At 41.9% G+C, this 20815-nt stretch overlaps 1 protein-coding gene across 1 annotated transcript in view; it reads right to left on the bottom strand.

The window, feature by feature from the left end:
- Positions 1–15857, bottom strand: part of dlgap1a (discs, large (Drosophila) homolog-associated protein 1a) — a 65360-nt gene extending 49503 nt beyond the window's left edge. The window contains exons 1-3 of the mRNA XM_071909689.2: positions 14836–15857; positions 14451–14721; positions 5640–5854 (exon numbers count right to left, since the gene is read on the bottom strand). Coding sequence (XP_071765790.1) covers positions 5640–5854; positions 14451–14721; positions 14836–15857 — 1508 coding nt within the window. The remainder of the gene's footprint in view (positions 1–5639; positions 5855–14450; positions 14722–14835) is intronic.
- Positions 15858–20815: the final 4958 nt, after the last annotated feature.

Raw genomic sequence — 20815 nt, forward strand, 5'->3', positions numbered from 1 at the left:
CCACAGCCTGAGTGCTGCGTCAAAGTCAATCAATGGACAGAGAGAAGGACAATAGAGTAGGATTGTGTCGTCTCTAAAAGCCAAAAATGTGGAGCTGGATGTGTGCTAACCTTCGGCAATGGGAAAATAAATATCTTGAATACTCTAGTGAACATAGTTTCTATACTTCGTAGTAATCAGCGGTCTCTCTAACCTCTCCTGCCCCATGGCATAATAGATGCTGTTGTCCTGGAATAGAAAGGATGTAGCATCAGTAGCTGCTGTCAATGGGCTCCGCCATTATAGTAGAGGAGTCTCTCCAACAGAGCTGGTCATCCATCAGGGACCAGAAAACAACACAAACCCACTTTAGATCACCCACACACTGCTTTATTTCCAGTCTGATGGCTGACGGCTTGTCTGTGTGTGTGAATGCGTGTGTGTGTGTGTGTTCTTCTCTGAGGGTCATGGAGAAGCTTGCGTGAACCTAAGATCCCAAGAGCTAAGCCGTCTGGAGTTAATCTCCTGTCAGGGACGCCCATGGCGGTGTGGTCCGGAGGTTCCGGACCAAGCGCGGCCCAATAAAGGCCAATTTATACTTCTGCGTCACCATAGGTCTTTGCAGTACCTTACGTGCACCTCCCCAAAAATGTAACTGTGCGTAGGGCGACGGAAGGCCGTAAGAACTGTGACTGGCTTCATATCGCTTCCTCCTACCTGTATCCGGTTGAGATGGAAGAGAGACTAGCTGAGGAGGTTTGCAAATATGTTTATTTGTAGGACACTTCATCTCCGAATTATAAAGACTACCGGATCTCACTGAATTCGTGGTGAGAAATATCCCAGAACACGAGCTTCAGAGAATGTAAACACTACTACTTCTGTTATTATTACTTCTGTGTTAACAAAGCACAACGGTGCCATCTAGTGTTTCGCTGGTCTGCGCGCAGGATCAGAGAGAGATGTAATACACCCTCTAACAAAAAGAGTGAGTCCCTTCACATCAAGATTACAGTGTAGTAAGTATGCAATCAACTAAATTTCTCTCCTTTCTTCGATCTCACCTTAAAAAACGCGAAATGAGTAATCATTGGGACAAAATGGAAATCAGAACCATTGGTACAGTATCATTGGCTATCATAGGAGAGCGCATAGCTATTTTAAAATACAACATGGCGACAGTTTTATACAAGCCGACACTTTGGAAAGTTCAAATGTACTATAAGGTGATCCACCAAATTTGCATGGAGAATTACAGTATCTGTTTTCCAATGTCCTGTTGTAGTATGAAGCGTAACTCGTCAGCACCGCGGCCAACATTTTACCACTAGGTGGCGACATGATGAGGGAGTGAGAGCCATCACTGCGCCTCCTGGAGCGGTTCCACACTTCACCCCGCGCCAAGGTACAAACCGATCAGAACTCCAGCAACAATTCAGCATAAAGTCAGTCATTATTATCTACTTGATCTGTGCTATTGATTTTGTCAGCCATGGCTACGGGTGTCAAAATTGAACACACAACAGAAGCACTATGCTCAAACACAGCAGAGATACCCAGGGTTGGGGGTCCAATCCACTTCCAATCGATTCATCAAGCTGAGCATTCCTTCTGATGTATTTCTTTAAAAGACAACCTCCTTGTGTTTAAATTGCTTCAACATTTGAACTGTGAGGAAAATCCACTGCCGGGATTGACTGAATATGAAAGTAAAGTGAACCAAAGCCGTAAATGTATTTTTTTTTTAATCATGTCAGAGCACATAGCCAGAGGATCACAGGAAGTAGTATTAAACCGCCACCTGAGGGGCACGGGATGGCGGTGTGAGCAGGGGGATAATACAATTTCTCTCTCTCTGTCTCTCTCTCACACTCGCAGTTACGCAGTTAATCGAGTTGTTCACAGAAAAGTAGAATTTCTTTAGGCAAGTGTCCATCTTTGTATGTCTCTGTAAGAAAGAGGACAAGTGTGTGTGTGTGTGTGTGTGTGTGTGTGTGTGTGTGTGTGTGTGTGTACAGTACTGTGCAAAAGTCTTAGGCACATGTAAAAAAAAATCTGTAAAGTGAAGATGCTTTCAAAAATAATGAAATGAAGAGCTTCTAAATATTAAAAAAAATACTATAAAGAGCAGTCTACTGACACACTAATGCAGAAAACAAATAAACATCTAAGACAAAATGTATATAAAAAATCTAGGGTGCCTAAGACTTTTGCAAAGTAATGTGTGTGTGTGTGTGTGAGTGTGTGTGTGTGTGTGAGAGAAAGGAGAAATTTTAAGGCAAAAAGAGGTAAAAACATAAGTGGTGTGTGCATGAGAGAGAGAGAGAAAATGAGAGATGACAAGAAAAAGAAGTAGAGCGGCAGAGTGAGAGTCCCTAGGCTACCGACTGTAATTACGCTCACTATTTAGAGTGATGTGAGATCTTAATTAGAGAAAAGTGATATTTCTGGCTTCCTGCCGTGTTTCAGGCTTGGGAGATACAGTAGGTGTGATTCACATCTCTCTCGGATTGTCTCTGAAACAATGTAAGATGTAACACACAACAAAGTAGTGTGTTAAAAAACGAGCTACACTGGTGAAGATGTGCATTTACAGCAGCAGTGATCGATAAAGCAGCAATATCGGAGGAGGCATTCTCATTACTGTGATTTGGCTATTTAGTATTGTGATTTTGCTATAAGACTTCATCACGATGTACTGTATAGCACTTAAGAAAATCATTTTCTACAAATCATGTTTGTTCTTTATTGAGCAGTATCTAATTAATAAAAGGAAGTAAAAAAAATTTGAGAGTGATAACATTTGTCCAACCCCAAGGCAAGCCTTAGTTTCAGGTGGCGATATATAGCAAAAATCTTTTCATGATTGTAAGACAACATATACTGCAGCATTGTATAATAAATCACTTTGTTGTATAAGCAGTGCTATGTATGTATATAACATGCTATAAGCTGTGCTTGCTAACGGTTCAGTTGCCAGTGTTAACTAGCAAGCCAGCTAGCCTAAAGTCACTGTATTCTCCATAGAAGAGATGAAGGCAGCTGATCAACTAAGGAGCCAGAGAGCTGAGATCACATTCAAATAAACTGATCATTAACCTACAGTATATCATGGGTAATGGCCATGCTCATGTTTAAGTGATGGTTATATGCTTGCTGTCAGTAAACGTAGAGAGAGAGGAAGAGCATCTTGCCGCTATTAGTAAAGTGAGTTACAGTTGATTTAATGCTCCCTCCATCATTTAATCATGTAAAACACAGTGGTGATTTGTTGGCTGACAGTCTTTCCTTCTCCCAACACGAACCAGAGAGTTAAGTGAATGAATTAAGCTACTGAGTTGTTGTTGCTCCTCTTTTGTTTAAACTTCTGACTCATTTCTTATCTCCTTGCGCTTTTGCCTTTTCGGATTTAGCTGACGGACACTGAAAGAACCCCAATCTGCTTTCTTTGGAGAACTTTTACTGTCGCTGTAGATTGCACCCGGAAAAGCTTGGTTCCTGGTTGTTTGCAGGCTTTTGAATTACATGTCAATTATATTAATTATATGTGCTCGGTCTGGCTGGGGCCACAGTATGATGTGGTTTGGTATGTGTTTCTGAGTAGCCAGCAAGCCAAAGAACAGCAGGATTTGAAAATAATGAGGCACTTACCGCACACCTCAACAAATAGAAATCGAATCAACATCTCAGCAGTAGAGTGAGAGAGCAATGAAAGAAATGATAGACACTGACAGACAACTTACAGTTTCAGGGTTATTTTTCTCCCTATTCCTTACTTTGTGAAACAGATATACATTTAAAACCATAGGCTATTAAAACAGAAATCTGCACCCAACCCTGGCCAGCCTGGTCTGTTGGAAAGCAGTCAGACTGCTTGGCTGGAGATGTCCACATGACCTGTGCCATTGCAATGCGACAAACTGATGAGACAGCAGTGTAGGTGAACGTACTCTTTAACATTATCAACCAGAACATTAGTCATTTTTCAGGGCTTTTCTGTCTTACTTTAATTACTTTAAGACACCCACTGAGACATTTCAGCAGTACAAACTGACACTACAGGAGCTACACAACCTCATGTACAGTGCAAAGGGACAGGGCTAAATGGTCTTCACTAGATGTTTGTGTTGGATCTCTCCTCTAATGACCTAGCTTACTCCTCTCTATTATGAAAATGTGACTATTGTCTATTACAGGCCACCGTAAATCAAGGGGACGGAGGGGCTGTGCCAGAGACTTGTGTAGGAGGACATAAGTTCTATCGATGTTGCAATTCCTCCTGGCCTCAAGGTCAGAACTTGCTTAATGCCCCAAGAAGTTTTGATTCATCACTTTCTGTGTACAGAGAAGATTTCCCACCAGTGACCATACCCGACACTAAAATTTAATTTGGGCAAATATCGCAAGACTATGGGGTCTCAGTTATTGGGGATGGGACGCTCTTCTCAACTGCAGCCCCACTTTGTGATTTAGTCTGATAAGACGGATGCATTTTTCCATTAAAATCTCGCCTAGTGCTGCTTTAATCTCTCCCTACGTGTGTGTGAACATATAATGGACGGAGAGTGCTTTTTCTCCCTTTACCAAACTGATAGAGAAAAAACACTGTGCTTTTGCATAGACTGTTGGACTTACTGCCGAAAGAGGAAACAGAACATACGTTCTGGCACTAGTTGTGAGTAACCTCAGTTCCACTGAGTTGAGTTTTATTTTTTTTGCAGCGAATAAAACATAGACTGAACTAGCAGAAAAGCATCTCCGTGTCCTTCCCTCTGTTAACACACAAAAATTTAGAAGTGCTCTCCCTAGATCTTTGAAATATTAATGCACCCAACCCCAACCCTCTGCCCCATCTCCCTGTCTTTGTATATCTCTCTTTCATCTAATGACTATAATGAGAGAATATGTCAGACCTGCTGAAGTCAGATACACCAGAGAGAGGTAGACCCATACCAGGTGGAATAGACAGTGTCTGAATAGCCTCATATTCCAGCTCTTGGCTCTCAGAGGATCATCGTTTATCCTAACCTGAGATTTCTGAACCTACCAGTCTAGAACCAGCATAGGGAGCATAGGGAGTGCAATAGTGTTGTCTATGGACTGTGCTTCATTGAATTTCCTTGTCAATGCAACTAAAAGCATTTAAGCAACAAACGCGACAGTAAGGGGAATTTTACATGTTTTGCATATGTATGTGCATTGTTTCAGGAAGGAGAGAAAGAGAAGGGAGGAAGACACCAATGGCACAGGAAAGGGAGAACGAAAGGACTGGAGTAAGGGGATAAAGGAATGGAGGAAGGGAAAAGTGAAGGAAAGAAGAAAGGCTGGAATGAATAGAGGGTTAGGACTTCAATTTAGGGTTAAGATTAGAATTAGGATTAGGTTAGGGTAATGGTTAAAGCAATATTCCACGTAGTTTTAACATGGGGGTTATTTGGCACTTCACCACCATGAAAACCAGAATATAAACTAATCACCAAGATCAGATGCAGCTGGACGAGTTTGTAGCGTTCAGATTTTTACTTCCCATTCATTTGAATGAATAGACTGAACGTTGGTGAACAGATTGAAGTGGAATATTGCTTTAAGGTTAGTTTATGGTACGCACATAACGTTAGGGCAAAAGTAAGCCAGAAACCCTAAAGAGTGGTAGGTCTTACTGTAGAGTGGTCATCTCCGTCAGCGAGGGCTGGGTGGCTTTCAGGTAGCTGGCCCGGCGCGCCTGGACCTTGGGAGAGGGTTTGGGACTCCCGTCCGAGTCTCCGCTGTCGTCCTCGGCCATGGCCTTCACGTAGCTCCCGCTCCTCATCCTCCGACAGGGGATGTCCTCCTCCTTCCCCAGGGGAGAGAACCCACTCCACTCGTCCTGGGGTACCTGGTGGTCGGGCGGACGGAAAACGCCGTCAGGCAGATCCACAGATCCAACCGGACCCCAGCCACCTCCGCTGCCATCTGAGTCCCAGCCGCCACCCTGGCTAGCTAAACTGTCCTGATGGTACATGCAGTCGACCCACACCGAGCTCACATGCAATAGAACGATTAACACAATGTACAGCAAGACACAGCATCCGAAAACATAGACTAGACTAGACTGATGGCTGGCTGCGGTTGGTCCTCGGATACATTTCTCTCACTCACTCCCTCTCTCTCTCTCTCCCTCTCTCTCACATACACTCGTCACATACTGTATATGCACAGTGCTTTGGTACAATCTGTTAGCCAATTAGCATGGAGAACAGTATGTGTATGAGTTTGCTTGGTCATGTTTGAAATGCCTCTCTGGCAAATTCATACATCTGCTTCCCAGGAGTTACCTCAGTTCACTGGGACACTCGACGAAAACACAGGAACTTGCGTGTGTGTGTGGGTGGGTGAGGGAGAGAGAAAGAGTGAGTGAGAGAGAGAGAGGCAGCAATGTGTATATGTGAGAAAGAGAAAGGAAAAGTACATGTGTATGAGTATGTGTGCTTGTATGTGTGTTAACTTGTGTATATGATAAATAAGCACATGCAAGAATGCATATGTGTCCATACGTGCCTAAACTGATCTGACCTGGTCCGTTTGTCAACTAAGAAAAAACTGTTAAATGTGCCACACAGACCAAAAAAATGCATGTAATTCTGCTCTTCACTTTTAGATGAGACTAAATTTTAATAATCCCAGTGGGGTAATTGGCCGATTTTGGTCATCTTGATTCTTTTATAACTTAAATTGAAAGATTAAGACATTTATTCATTGTATTGTGCATCATTCTGAAACTACTGCTGTTTTAATTTCCTGAAAATCTGATTTATTGGACAGCTCCTCCAACAGCAGTGCCATATGATTCTACTATAAAGGTGGACAAAATAATGGGAACACCTAATAATAAATAACTATCAAGTATCCAATAAGGACTAGGGTCTGTCTTTGCCTTCACAACAGCTTCACTCCTCCTTGTCATGCTGTCATACTGCACCCTGAACTGCGTGTAGTGAAAGTCTCTGGTTCTTTGAGGGATAAAGGAGGTGGAAATCTACTTCTCATGAAAGTTCAATGATGTGAAGATCCGCTGACTGGGGCGATGGAAGGAGTTTGACTCCATCCTGCTGTTCACGAAACCACTCTTGAATTTATTTAGCAGTGCGCATGGGGACATTATCGTCCTGGAATACGGGAACATTATGAGGGAACAGCGTTTGCGCCCTAGGGTGCTCCTGGTTCTGTAAAATGGCACATCCCTCGGCTGTTACACGACCATGCAGAGCAATCATCACACCTAATGACTCCCAGTAGATGGCTGCCATAGCAATACAGATCCGCCACCATAACAGTTGGCGACATTGTGGGTTGAAGGCTTCCTTTGTCTTTTTCCAAACATAAAACCGTCTGGATGGAGGAAAAAGGCTGAAAGACATTCAGACCACCATTACTTTTTTCCGTTGCTCGGGGCTCCATGCTCTACACAGGTTATTCGTCTTTGTGCGTTGGCGTTGGCTCCAAGAGATGAAACATCAACTTTGTGAAGCTCATTACATCATCAGTATTGTTCAGATTGTCACAAGGGTGCTGATTTAATTCTGTGGTCATTTTTTAGTCTGTAGTTTTGTGGTGTGGTTTGTCCGTGTTTGGCCTATGTTGTCATGATTTTCCAGACTGTTCCCCTTGCCACATTCAATTATTTTGCAGTTTTTGTGATCAGTGTTCCCACAATTCAGACACTGATTATTTATCCTCTTGGAACTATGTTAGTTGCCACATGTTCCTTTGAAAACTCACATATAAAAAAAGTGTTGATGGTCAGACCTCTTTTAAAGCTGACACATACTGCTAATTGGCATTCAACTTAATACGACTGGCCTACGTAGCTGCCTCTGTAATTGTGATTTAATTAAAGTTAACGTCCTTTTTCATGTGCCGATATTTTGTCCACCCCCTGTATACCAATGAAAACAAAGACTTCACATGTGTTGTTGTGACAGACTGTGGGCTGGCTAGACTTTAGGCAATAGCGCTAATTGGTTACTTTAGCATTATTTGAGCATGACTGGCTGTCCTACAGGGTTCAGTCATTCAAACAAAGCTTACTGTGCGGTCAGTTTGTGACAGAGGTGGAAAGATCATATTTTACTCAAATGGAAACACTGCTACTTCAGTTAAATGTTCCTTAAGTTAAACTATGAGTCTTTGTCTAGAAAACTGCTCATATACATGGATCTTAATGAATTATTCATTTTGGGGTGGTCATTGAAAACAAAATATTTGTGTAAGAAAATACTTTTAATAGTAGGATTATGTGCTACTACTCAACTATAGTACCAAAAATAGTTGTTACTTCCAACCTCTGGTTTCATCTCATTAGCAGTAGGATTCCTGAAAGCATTGTAAATTGCTTCCTTAAGTCTGACTACTAGAAATTCGTTTTAAAGGTGCTACGTATAGCTTTTTAAACATCAGTATATCATTGTCAAATTAATTGCGATACCTTGATATAATTACTACAAAGAAATAGGACCATGGTCGCAATGACTAGTGACCTCTTCCTGTTTTGTGCCGTAAAGCAATACAGCAGATTTCCCGCCAAATCCGACCCAGTGGCACACAATGTAAAATGCAGTGTAGAGGCTAGGTCAATCTTCTCGCCAATGGTAATGATTTATTGGTGTTAAAATGCTTCACCTAGCACGTTTAAATCTATTTTGAAACTGTAAAGCAAAACGGTATTTTAATCTATGAACACCCTTTGACTTGCAAATGCAGATGCACAAGCAAAGTCAACTAGATTATAGCACGAATCAGCACTAACCGTGTTTCTAAAGGCACATAGAGCGTAGTAAATATCTTGAGGATTTTCTATGACTGCATCCACGCACAAAGCTGATCCGTCTTTGATCTTCTAGTTTACAAATCCCAAGCCAATGTCAGCTCATTTTAACTGTCATCAAGAGGTAATTCTCACATCCCCCCCCCCCCCCCACAGAGACAGGCAAGATAAAGGAATACAATGTGGAAAAAATACATACAGGGTAAAGGAAGCGATAAAGAGAAAAACAGAGTAAGAAAGAGAAAGATTCGACAGAGACGGTAAGAAAGAGAGACAGACACCAGGAGAATTCCGCTGCTACTCTGACTAATTATATATGAATCACCAAGGGAAAGAGACTGAACGGATCTGCTGGGGCTGACGTGTGTGTATGTGTGTGTGTGTGTGTGTGTGACGTCAAACAGACACAAATGAGCAGGTTGGCTATAAAAAGAGTGTGGGGAAAAGACCAGCTGCAGTAGCATCAGCAGCGCCTCTCTCACCCACGCACAAGCCTAGCTTTCACTGCAGCTCTACAACTGATTCTACTGCAAGGGACAACGACCAGTTTTTTAGCCTTCCGTGCTGTTAAGACAGTAATTAGTGTATTAGACTCTTAGGTCTGACTCTGCCCAATATAGGCTGTTTAATGGAGCTCGGATGTATAATTTCCTAAATCTAAACTTAACCTTTGACAGAAGGTTGGCATCGACCAAGGCAGTTAGAAAGGTACCAAACTGCTCCGAGGACTAAAGCTCAGCTAACATTGGATAAAATACTTTGATGCTTTCAACAAGAAACCATATTTTAAAACATAAAGCATATTTGGGTTATCTACTCATCATTTTGCATATGAGATTCACAATGACTCAATGTGTATGAGCGTTGACTGTGTGTTTGGCATCGCAGCCGGTGGATTGTTTCCTTGGTGATGCTCGGCTGCTTTAATAGCCAGTAGCCAGAAACGGTGTAGCCGGCGGCCCTGTTGTTGAGGTGTTTTGGATAATAAGTTGCAGCATGAGCATATGCCAAGGGGAGCAGCTTTAATGTGTTAGTGTGACAGAGTTTATACCCAGACTCTGATGTGCTGGTTGAAGCTGACCTTTTTTACGCAATCAGAGCAATCTGTTTTATTTGTACGGAATGAGGATTGGGGCCACATGTGAAACATTTATTTGAGTTCTGAGTTTAAAGCCAGAATTCTGAGATTAAAGTCAGAACCCAGAATTCTGACTTTTTTCTCAGAACTCTGACTTTAATCTCAGAATCACAGAATTCTGACTTTATTCTCAGAACTCAAATACATTTTTCACATGTGGCCCTAATCCTCTTCCATATATTTGAAAGGGAAACTGAAGAAGAAAGGTAGATTATCACTGCCACACTTTGTGTGCTGAGTTTTTGAATTCTAAGTCTTCTTTGTTCACGCAATGTTTTTCACTGTTTTTCCAAGTACAGTACAGTACACTACCCAGCTCAGTGATGTCATATTATGGTGATCAGCTGAATAACAGTATAACAAGTATTTCAGGGGGACATTATTTACCACATACACTGTAGTTAATTCTAGCCTGCAATTCAAACAACATTCCCTACAAAATGATGATGTGTGGGGTGTTAACAATAAACCAAATAGGCTGTCTCATATAGTTGCGATAAGTTTGGCAGTGAGAAATATCTAGTGCACTTACACTGCCAGTCAAAAGTTTGGACCCACCTGATTGAATGTACTATGTTTTTTGTTCTCTTAAATCCATTTTGATCTAAAGGCTTATGCTTAAATGCTTGAAATGTGTTTCTTAGACAAATATAACTATTGTTGATCCTATGTATTAATCTCTTTCCAAAGCCTTTGCCTTTCCATCAAGGCAAAGGGCGGCTGCTTTAAAGAATCTAAAATATAAGATAGTTTGGATTTGTTTAACAATTTTTTGGTCACTGCATAATTCCATTTGTGTTATTTCATAGTTTTGACATCTTTACTATTATTCTAACGTGGAAAATAAAATAGTAAAAATAAAGAAAAATGTGGTGTCCCTAATCATTTGACGGGCAGTGTATGTCGATAGATAAAATTTTACCAGAGGTTTGCCACATATTATTTGGTATGTGAAAATTTGTTGGCAGAAATTTGTCATTGTTGTTGCTGGTTTGTCTTTCATCTGTCTTATACATCAGCTACCATGACAACACCCTAACGCTAACCTAAACTAAAAATATAATTCAAATCTCAATGTCATGCCAACAAAACTAAACTAAAGTGAACCGGAGCTGGACGGGGATGACGTCGACTTCAGCTTCCTATCTCTGCCAAATGCATTTAAGACTCATTGTCTGTCAAACTGCTAGTGATTACAGTATTCTTTTTTTTTTTTTATAAATGCTTGCAACTCAGTTGATAAATGAGTCACACTGCTGTTTGTTGAGAGACTGAATGAAAGAGAGAGAGAAAGACAAACAGAGAAAGAGAGAGAGAAAGAGCAGAGAGCGAATGTGAAACATCAACTCTAAGCCACCCAATTATCTCGTCGTCTCCTGCCCACACAGGTCTACTGGATCCTGAAATACATAAAGCTTAATGATCCATGGCGCTCAGCTGGGGTCAGAAGTGACACATATTGATACACAATATAAAACACTGTACCAATTATGCTTTATGAATATCATGTACAAATAATAGAAAACTAATTAACTAATTGGGGTTGAGGTTCCTTCATTTTAAAGGAACATGTTACATTTGTGATCCAATCATCATTTTAGAGTTTGTGAATGTCATTCTAGCGTTGGTGTTGGGTAATATTGACATGTGTCATAGATGTGTGTTGTATGATATAATTAGGCAAAGGCTCGTGCACACACTCACACACACACACACACACACGCTTAAACACTACATCATGCAGCACAGCAAAGCACGGACAACAAATAAAAACACAGCACAGCCAGTGTTGGGGAAGCTAATTTGAAAGTTTAGTTTTCCAGCTACCAGTTACGAGTTGAACTACAGCAAAGTTGTTTTGTTAACTAAAATAAACAAAAAAATAGTAGTAGCAATGGAATGTCATATAATACAAAATCACATGACTGATGACGATGTTTTATTTTATTTTAAATAAAGAGAGAGAAGTGAAGCTATTACATTTTCACTTAGTCTGGACCAAAAACCAAACCAGACTGTTTGGACTTTTCAAAGAAAAAAGTGGAAGGAAGGTTAAAGATAAAATAAAACATTAAACCAATAAATAAAATGATGAAAAATGCAATTCTCTTTGTTCCTGTTATAGCCAAAATAGTTCGTAGCTGCAGTAACTACATCTCAAAATGACAAAAAAATAAAATAAACCACTTAAAACACGCACACAACACAGGCTACTGCAAAATATAAACTGGTTTAATTATATGTACTGAAACTCCTCCCCAACACTGAACACAACACAGCACCGCAAATAACAATACAGCACAAAAACCAGTGATCTAGAAGGAAACGGTGAGGAAAAGTAGGAAATCTGGTAGAGAAGCAGGAAGGGAAACTACTAAATTAAAAATGAGGTCTACAAACAGGAAAGGATGCCGGTCTTCATGAATTCAAACCAAACGGATGTTGTTACCTAGCATTCAGAGAGTAAGGCTGCTACTGGCTCTGCACTTACTTCTCTCTTCAACTCAAAAGGAGGAAGGTGGAGGAGGAGGAGGAGGAGGAAGAGGGATGCTCTCCAAACCAAGAGGGAGTAAAGGAGGGTGTGGGTGGGGTTGGGTGGCTAAAAAGCGTGTGGGTGAGTTGGGTGGGTGAAGGAAAGGCAGGAGGGGAGGAGGAGTGGTGGAGGAGGTGGCAGTGGGATATTTGGGAGATGAGAGTAGTTGAGTGGGGGTGAGGAGCAATGTTCCCTCTAAGGCTGCGGACACACTAGAAGACTTTATTCATATTATTAAACTATTGTAAAACCAGCTAGAAAAAGAGAGATACCCAAAAAAGACACAATGTGTGGGTGTAACTCCATTCAGTAATGTTATAAGGGAATAGTCTGATAAGGTAGATTTGTATAGAGCTAAACCACAGAACTTGAATGGATAGAACGGTCATTCCCATTCAAATCAATGTCCCTGGATGGTCGGAGTGGCGGCCATTTCTACGTGTGCCGTTGGGCTAGCTTCCATATAAACTGACTGGCGGCAAGTCACTGAGGTGAGAGGTTTTGCAGCAAGGAAAACTGGTGGAGGCTACTTGCAGCTGAAGTAAGTTGTCATTCATGCCACCAGTAGCCTAGGTGAAGGTCTTTCACAAGTTGCTGCTGTCTTTTTAAGTAGGTCAAACATTTTGACATATGTGCACAGTTAGTGGAAGTGGTTATAGTTGATTAATCTCAGTTTCAGCCAATGTCGGTTAGCTGGTTCTTGGAATTGTTAGCTAGCTAACTAGCCAGCAGGCTAATTTAGAAATGCGACTACTAGTTACTACTAGCCAGCCACGCACACAGCAAAGCACTACTAACGCTAGCTACTTTAGATACCTTAGCTGCAAATAGCATGGCCAGTAATCTTGCATTAATATGCACTGAAAAAAACCCCCAAAGAAATAACACAAAAAGAGTGTTATTTCTAAAGCAAAGTAAAGCTGTGACTGGAGAGAAACAGTCAATGTGGGCTGAGGTGGGCTTTATGTTAGCTAGTAACTTACATTCCTTGTAGGACAGGGGTTCCCAAAGTTATGAATTTCAAGGACCTCACATAGGTCTGCATTATTATCATTAATGCAGACGTGTGTTGTAACACACATGGCTGTCATTGGCTGTTGGCAGTCTGTGATCCCAACACACAACAGGACTTGTTCAGGACCCTGCAGATGTAAATTGTATAACATTTTTGATATTTTTGATATTAAGCCAGCGTGGTCAATCGGTGTGGTTAACATTGAATCTGTAAACCCCTCATACTACTAGATAATCTTTGCTGACCATAAGGTTCTTTGACAAAAGTGGAGAGGCTGCTTTTTGTTTCTATGCACCCAGAATTTGGAATATTCTCCCAGTGCATCTTAGTCGTGCTTCACCTGTAAATAGTTTTAACAGACAACTAAAAACACACTTTTTTAAGCTGGCATTCCAATATGTATTTTATTGTTATTATTTTTTTTATCAAATCAAATTTTTATTATTGTTATCATTATTTTATCTTTATTTAATTTTTATTATTGTATTACTGTTTTGCTTATTATTTTACCCTCATTTTTTTAAATCTCTTTTGTTGTTTCCTTGTTTTAAAGGGTTGTTTGTGTTGTTTTTATTTCTTTTAATGTTACATTTTAGCACTTTGAGCTGCAAACTATGCATGAAAGGTGCTTTACAAATAAATGTTATTATTATTCTTGTTATCAGTCCTGATCATTGGACTGATAATCCTAGTGTGTCTCCAGCCTTAGCCAGTGATTTCCAGTCATGTGCCATGGAAGATCTGCAGTTTTCCTTCCAAACAAACACTACAGAAACTGATTTCACTGATTTGTTTAATCAGTGCTAATCAGTGAAGTCAGCTTTTGTTGGGTTTGGCTGGAATGAAAACCTGCAGACTCGACACAGGACTCGACACCACTCGCTTTGAGGAAACATCGGTGAGGAAGCAAGTTGTGGAGAAGGGGTCAACAGAGGGGAGGAGGGTGAATCGACTAGGTTTGGATGGGGAGTGAATTATTTACCTGTAAGAAATGGCATGTGCGCTCCTGCTGCTGACTGCCCTTAGCTTTGACTAGCGCTCTATCTAGGTTTAGGTTACCGGATCCTGGGCCGGTTCGCGGCTGGCTGTGGCTGCTGTTGTTGTTGTAGACCTCTCGGGCCCTGCTCACCGTTAGGCTCGACGACCATGCCCCTTTCTTCACCAGGGACCCGTCCACCAGACCCAACGGCAGCAAGGGGCCCCCTCCTCCACCGATACCGCCACCGCCGCCGCCGCTGTTATTGCTGCTACCACTAACCGTCACACATGCCGACGCCGCCGCATACTTCACATCGTTGTTGCTCCGGGAGGCTTTGAGTGCAGTGTGGTGGTGTGTGTGGCCGTGGTGTGTGTGGGTGTGGGTGTGCGTGTGCTCGTTGAGTGTCCCGTAAGGGTCCATCATGAAGTACTGCTGGGACTGCGAGGGCTGGAGACTGGGGAGTGGGGACTGGGGGAACTTGTCAGGGTTGTTGCCAGGGTTGTAGCGGGCCATCGTCATGGCGATGGGCGAGGGGGACATGGAGGGTGAGGGTGATGGAGGGGGGTGGTGGTGGTGGGGGTGGTAGAGACACAGCTCCCGCTCCAGGTTGTCATCTGAGCTCCAGTATCCGGAGCCCGGCGCCGATGCCGAGCCGTGGAGCTGGTGGTGGTGGTGGTGGTGGCTGCGATGCTTGGGCTCTGCTGATCTACAGCGCTCTCGGCTCTTGCTGCGCTTCCGGTGGCGCACTCCCACCGGTGGAGTTTCACCTTCTGGGCTGGTCCTTGAACCACCACCGCCGCCGCCGCCACCACCTGCACCACCATTCACGCTCCCGTTACTGCCCCCCTTGGAGGACTGCGTGTGGTGTGGCCCCTCCAATGAATGTGACTTGGTGAAGAGTTTCTGGACTGAGTGGACTAGATGGCGGATCCTCCCTGGACTGTCGTTGTTGTTGTTGTTGGCCCCCATTCCCCCACTGTGGCTCAGCACTCCACGTTTGTACTGCAGTGTGTGGTAGCCATCCCTGGGAAATGACGGTTGACGCTCAAATGGATCCGCAAAGTTCGCTGGCACCCGGGTTGGCGTTTTACCTCCATAGCCTCCTCCTCCTACATACGGTACCACGGCCATACACTCATCCTTTACCTCGGCATGGTGGGATGAGGAGGTGGAGTGGCATCTCCTTGGGAAGGTTCCATAAGGGACTACGCTGTTACTGTCCGATGGGTATGAGGTGCGCTGAGCATTGTAGTAGGGCAGTTCAGCCGGATGCGGCATGGGAATGGGCACTGGCATATCCATCTGGCTGATCAAATATGGCTTACGGTCAACATGGTGACCCAGTGGATCATATGATTGGTCGTAAGTGACCACATGGTGGTGGCTCCGGCTACTGGACAGCCCTTTCATGACAAAGGGAGGGATGGGTGGATGGAAAGAGGAATGGTATGGATGAGAGATACCAGGCAGGCCCGTGGTCAGAGAAGGGCTGCAGAAGACTTTCCCTGAGAGGAGAGCTGCAGACTCTGGAAGACAGGAGGGAAGAGGAGAAATAAGAAATATAGTTAAACCAACAAGGCAACAGTAAACAAGCCGTCCCTCACAAATTATGCAGGCGGCCCTTGAGCCAATCAGTAACTATTCCATCCGTCAAAGTTTCATCAAAATTGGACCATGGTGTTATGGCAGTTATGGCCTTTCGAAGTTTGGAATTTTGACCTTTAATTATAGCATCCACATCAGCTCCATCTTCCTCTTTCAATGGGACCAAGGTCTTGTCCCATGCCTTCCTTCTGGTTTGATGTTCCTCCTCTTCCCATAGTGCACAGCATCTAAACATCAACATCTGCTAAAGATGTGACTGAGATTTGGGAAACACTGGCTAAGTCCCTAAACAGAACTTAGTTATAACTTTTATTTTACCTTTGAAGCCAATTGTCTGCTTGCAGGGCTTGTTTGAAACTATTACAATTCTTCGACCATTAAAGAAGGTTTAAAATGATATTCATTGACATCTAAATATGCAATATTTGTTATACTGACATTGTCAGGTGAAAACTTTGTATCTCCCATTTTGCTGATTTAAGGATTACATTGTCCTGTATGGGTTGAGAAAATTCTCTGACATCTTGGTCTTATAAAACCCGTTCAGAACCCATTAGATAACATTAAAGATGCATTGTCATCAAGCTAAAAACAAGGTTGTTTTTCTAAAGTTGACATTTCGGAGGTAAGGTTTTTACCTGACAGCGACTGCATATATATTATTTTTTTTAGCTTTACAATTCTTCACCTTTTTCATAATGCACAGATCTCACATTGTCTGTGGGCAGTCTGTGTGAGTGCTGTGATGTTAGCCAGGAAGCATCTCACTTGCAACAGGAAAAGGCGGGACACAGCAGGAGGTGATGAGATTGAGTAACCAACCATGTCATTACTGAGCTTTAATTGTGTCATTACTGAGCTATTATTGACTGGTGAGGCCCTCTAATGGCTCAGGGGGTGGTAGCTCTACCGCCGCAGGACATTTAGTACCTCAGGGGGTCCAAGATTGTTCTGGATTGGGGTTGAACGACTGCTGTGTGAAGGGTTGGGGTCGATATCAATTCAAGGTCAGGGTGTTTTATCTAGACCCAATCCAAAGTGGAAAACTGCTGTTTAAATATGAAAAGATATCAAAACTCATTTGTTTCAGAAATGAATTAATGAAATTTGTATTAACCCTCCTTGCTTAGATATAGTGGAAACAGGGGCTCATACTGGCAACCTTCAAGTTTCAAGTGACTCGAGTCCCCACCTCTGCCAAACTTAATAAATTCCACATCTGTCAGGCAAAACTGCTTTGCTAGCTCAATAATAGTTGTAACTTCAACATTCGCCAGCAAAAACATTTTTTTATACACATAGATTAGCCACCACAGTCTGAAGAAAAAGAACATTTGGCTTTCATCCACTTCATTCTGAGCCTTGTGATGAATCTTCTTTATGCCTACTGTCCACACCGATTTGAGTCTGTCGTTTTAGCTGAGGTGTATTCATGAACTGGCGATCAAACACACACGCGATTGCACAATTCATGCATCTTTTTCACCCCACAAAGACAAAAAAGTATGAAAACTCAAACAGAATGAATCATGTCCTTTTCCTTTGAACAAGTGAAATTGTAGAAGGATACACTGCAAGTCTAGCCTTACCCATTCCAGAAATTGATTTGTTCATATTTAACCAGGAAGATATAGAACATGTTTTCCTTTTACATTTTAAATGTAATGCCACAGCTTCAAAATGCATATAAGACTCAGAGCTGTCACATCCAACATGTTTTTCAGTCAATCCAATAAATCTAAACATACAAAGCCAGTAGTGGGATGGTATGGCTTCATAGTGGATGCCATGCTTTGAGACTGGATCTGTAAAGTACCACTTGAGCAAGTGCATTCATTCTGCCTGCATTCATTCGTGTAGGTAACAGCACTGTAGGAAATCCCTTTTCTCTGACCTTATATAACGGAATGGCTTCAGATCTCAGGCGAGCCTGCAAAAATGCTCTAGGGATCAGACTGCTAAATAGGCAGTTTCATTACAGATGAACAGCCATGCAATACCGCACTGTGTGTGTGTGTGTATGTGTGTGTATGGTGTGTGCATGCCTGTGTGTGCTCGCGCTTCTGCCTGTGTGTTACAGTTGTGGTACAGGTACGTGTGTGTGTGTGTGTGTGTTTCCTCTGTCCTACTTGCCCTGTCCCATGACTGCTTAACACAACTTGACAGCTCCACTGGTAGAAGGGCTGCTAACAAGCTATGTGCTACAGTAACTCCCAGCGAGCTGAGATAAGCCACACACACACACACACACACACACATACACCACTCTCCCTCTGCAGTTCTACAACATTAACTCTCACAGTTTTAACTTGAAAAGATGACTTTCAAAATGAAATCATTACATATTACTGATTACCTGTTGTAAAATCATCACCACTGGCATAATCCATGGAATTACTTTAACGCTATAATGTAATGTGGTTACTAGTTACTTTTGGATTATTTTGCCTCCAAATCAATAGAATATGAAGTTAGACAACTTGGTTACATGACAAAGTAATCACCACATGCAGTCAGTATTTTTGATATCTAATTCAGTGTGGTGCACAACTGCAGCTCTTCTGAATATGAATAACTCTCCCTGCATATCTGCTGTCTCGTTTGAACTTTGATATGTGCCAGGAGTCAGCCAACTCTGATTCGGAGTATGTTAGTATGTTAGTAGTATGTTAAAATAGGCAAGGGTGGAAGTCACCATTACATTTACTCACATTACTTTAATTGAGTTGCTTTTTTATGTACTTGGACATTTTAGAGTATTTTTTCAGTAATTTTACTACCAAAGTATGTTTTTACTGAAGTATTTTACATACAGTATTAGCTAAATTTTTTAGGCTCTCCATAAGAATCAGAAACTATTTTCCAATGAAAATAATCAAGTTTGAAATCTGTACTCTATCCTGTTAGAATTGCATGGGAAAGATCACATGCAACAACGTTCTCTTTTCTAAAAAAGTAAGTACATTTTAAATGAGCTACTTTTTTATTTTTACTTAAGTAGATTTTTACACCAGTACTTACCACCAGCCTAAGTAAAATATCAGCAAGGTAACTATACTTCTACTTGACTAGGACATTCTAGTACTCTTCCCATCACTGGAAATAGGAAATGCAAAAATACAGTATTTGCCGGTGATGTGACCCAACTAGTGATCCAAGATCAGTGCTGGTATTCAAAGCTTTGATGAATACTGTCCCAAAAGCAAAGCTAGAAGAGTTGAGAAAACAGTAAAAAAGTTGGCTTGCCTGGTGATTCTGGGGTTGGTTCCAGACTAAGGCTTCTGCTTTAGTCTTTTGTGGAAATGGGCAATCGCTACAGGGGTTAGGCCACCTCTGCCCCTCTTGAAAACTATACTGCGTTTTTATTAAAGGAATACAGACACATTCATCTGTGAGTTTTATTGCCAACGTTCGCCAATTAGCAAACGTTACACTTGCTGGGTAAATTGGTCCTCTAGGGAAGGAGGTCACTGCACACGCAAACACATGTACTCACACATACACACACAAATGCAAAACAGGCAAACACACACCCATATGCAGACAGAATACTACACAGAGCAGATGGGGAAGAAGGAGAGAGAGAGACACCCAGAAAGAGATATATGCCAGGCGTGACTACTGTGCAATAGTTAACATTGCACATTGAAACACTGAGGTGCTACACACAATGCTAGAATGGAGCAATGACACGCATCATTCCACAAAATTTCGCCAAAATCCAATCAGCGGCGTCCAAGATATTATATATGAAATTGTATGACAGACAGTCAGTCCCTCTCCTGATTTCATTGTGGGGGACAATAGTTAATTCCTCCTAATTGCCTATATGGATAATGGAAACCAGTAGGCTATGATTTTACTACTCTCCAAATATCTGAAAATTATCAGCATACATTTAATTGATGTTGTCTATTCCTAAGAATAGACGACAGACCACCAGGGGTCCTTGAGGGGGTTCCAGGGGGTCTCCAGCAAATTGATGAATTGTTAAACGTCACCATTATTTAATTTACAAGAAGTGAACACAGTTAGAGAATCTAGAAGAATTACTATTTTGATCATAGTTTCACTGTTATCTCTCTACCTACAATACAGATAGTCATGGAATTCTGGACAAAATCATATCTGACAATAAAAATATTCTCAGATTTGGGTCAGAGAGACAAAATCTCATCAAATGGGGGACTAATGTGGACTAAATTAGGGGTCCATGATAGGAAAAAGGTTGAGAATCACTGCTATAGACTATAGACAAAATCGCTGTTTATTTGTGCAAGTTAGTTTGGGCATGATGTGTCATTCTCACAATAAATCTTTGGGCATTCATTCTCGTCTGCCATTTCACTGTTCGCTGCATCCTTGATATTTTGTCACGTTAACTTCCAGGGTCTTTATCTATCCTCAGTGTTCTTTTGTTCTGGAATCGTAATTTGATATTATGTCAAATGTGTCATGGAGGACAAAAGAACAAAAAAGGAACAAATATTGAAAAAGACATAATGAATCATCGATCTATCCACGCGCGCCGTGACTAAATGCGGGCCTAAATAAAAGTGATGGGATCTCAAGAGGGACATTTGTCCGTGATCAAGTGTGACATCTGTTATCTGTGCATGGATGCAGCTCGCCCTGATCCATCATTACAGATCTGTGGCTTTATTCTGACACACTGGTGCACCCACACGCTTATAAATAAATGCAGACACATACTCACAAACACACACACAGATATAGTTGATGAGCTTCAAATGTCTTCCGTT

This window comes from Centroberyx gerrardi, chromosome 13, assembly GCF_048128805.1.
Source record: "Centroberyx gerrardi isolate f3 chromosome 13, fCenGer3.hap1.cur.20231027, whole genome shotgun sequence".
Taxonomy (NCBI): Eukaryota; Metazoa; Chordata; class Actinopteri; order Beryciformes; family Berycidae; genus Centroberyx; species Centroberyx gerrardi.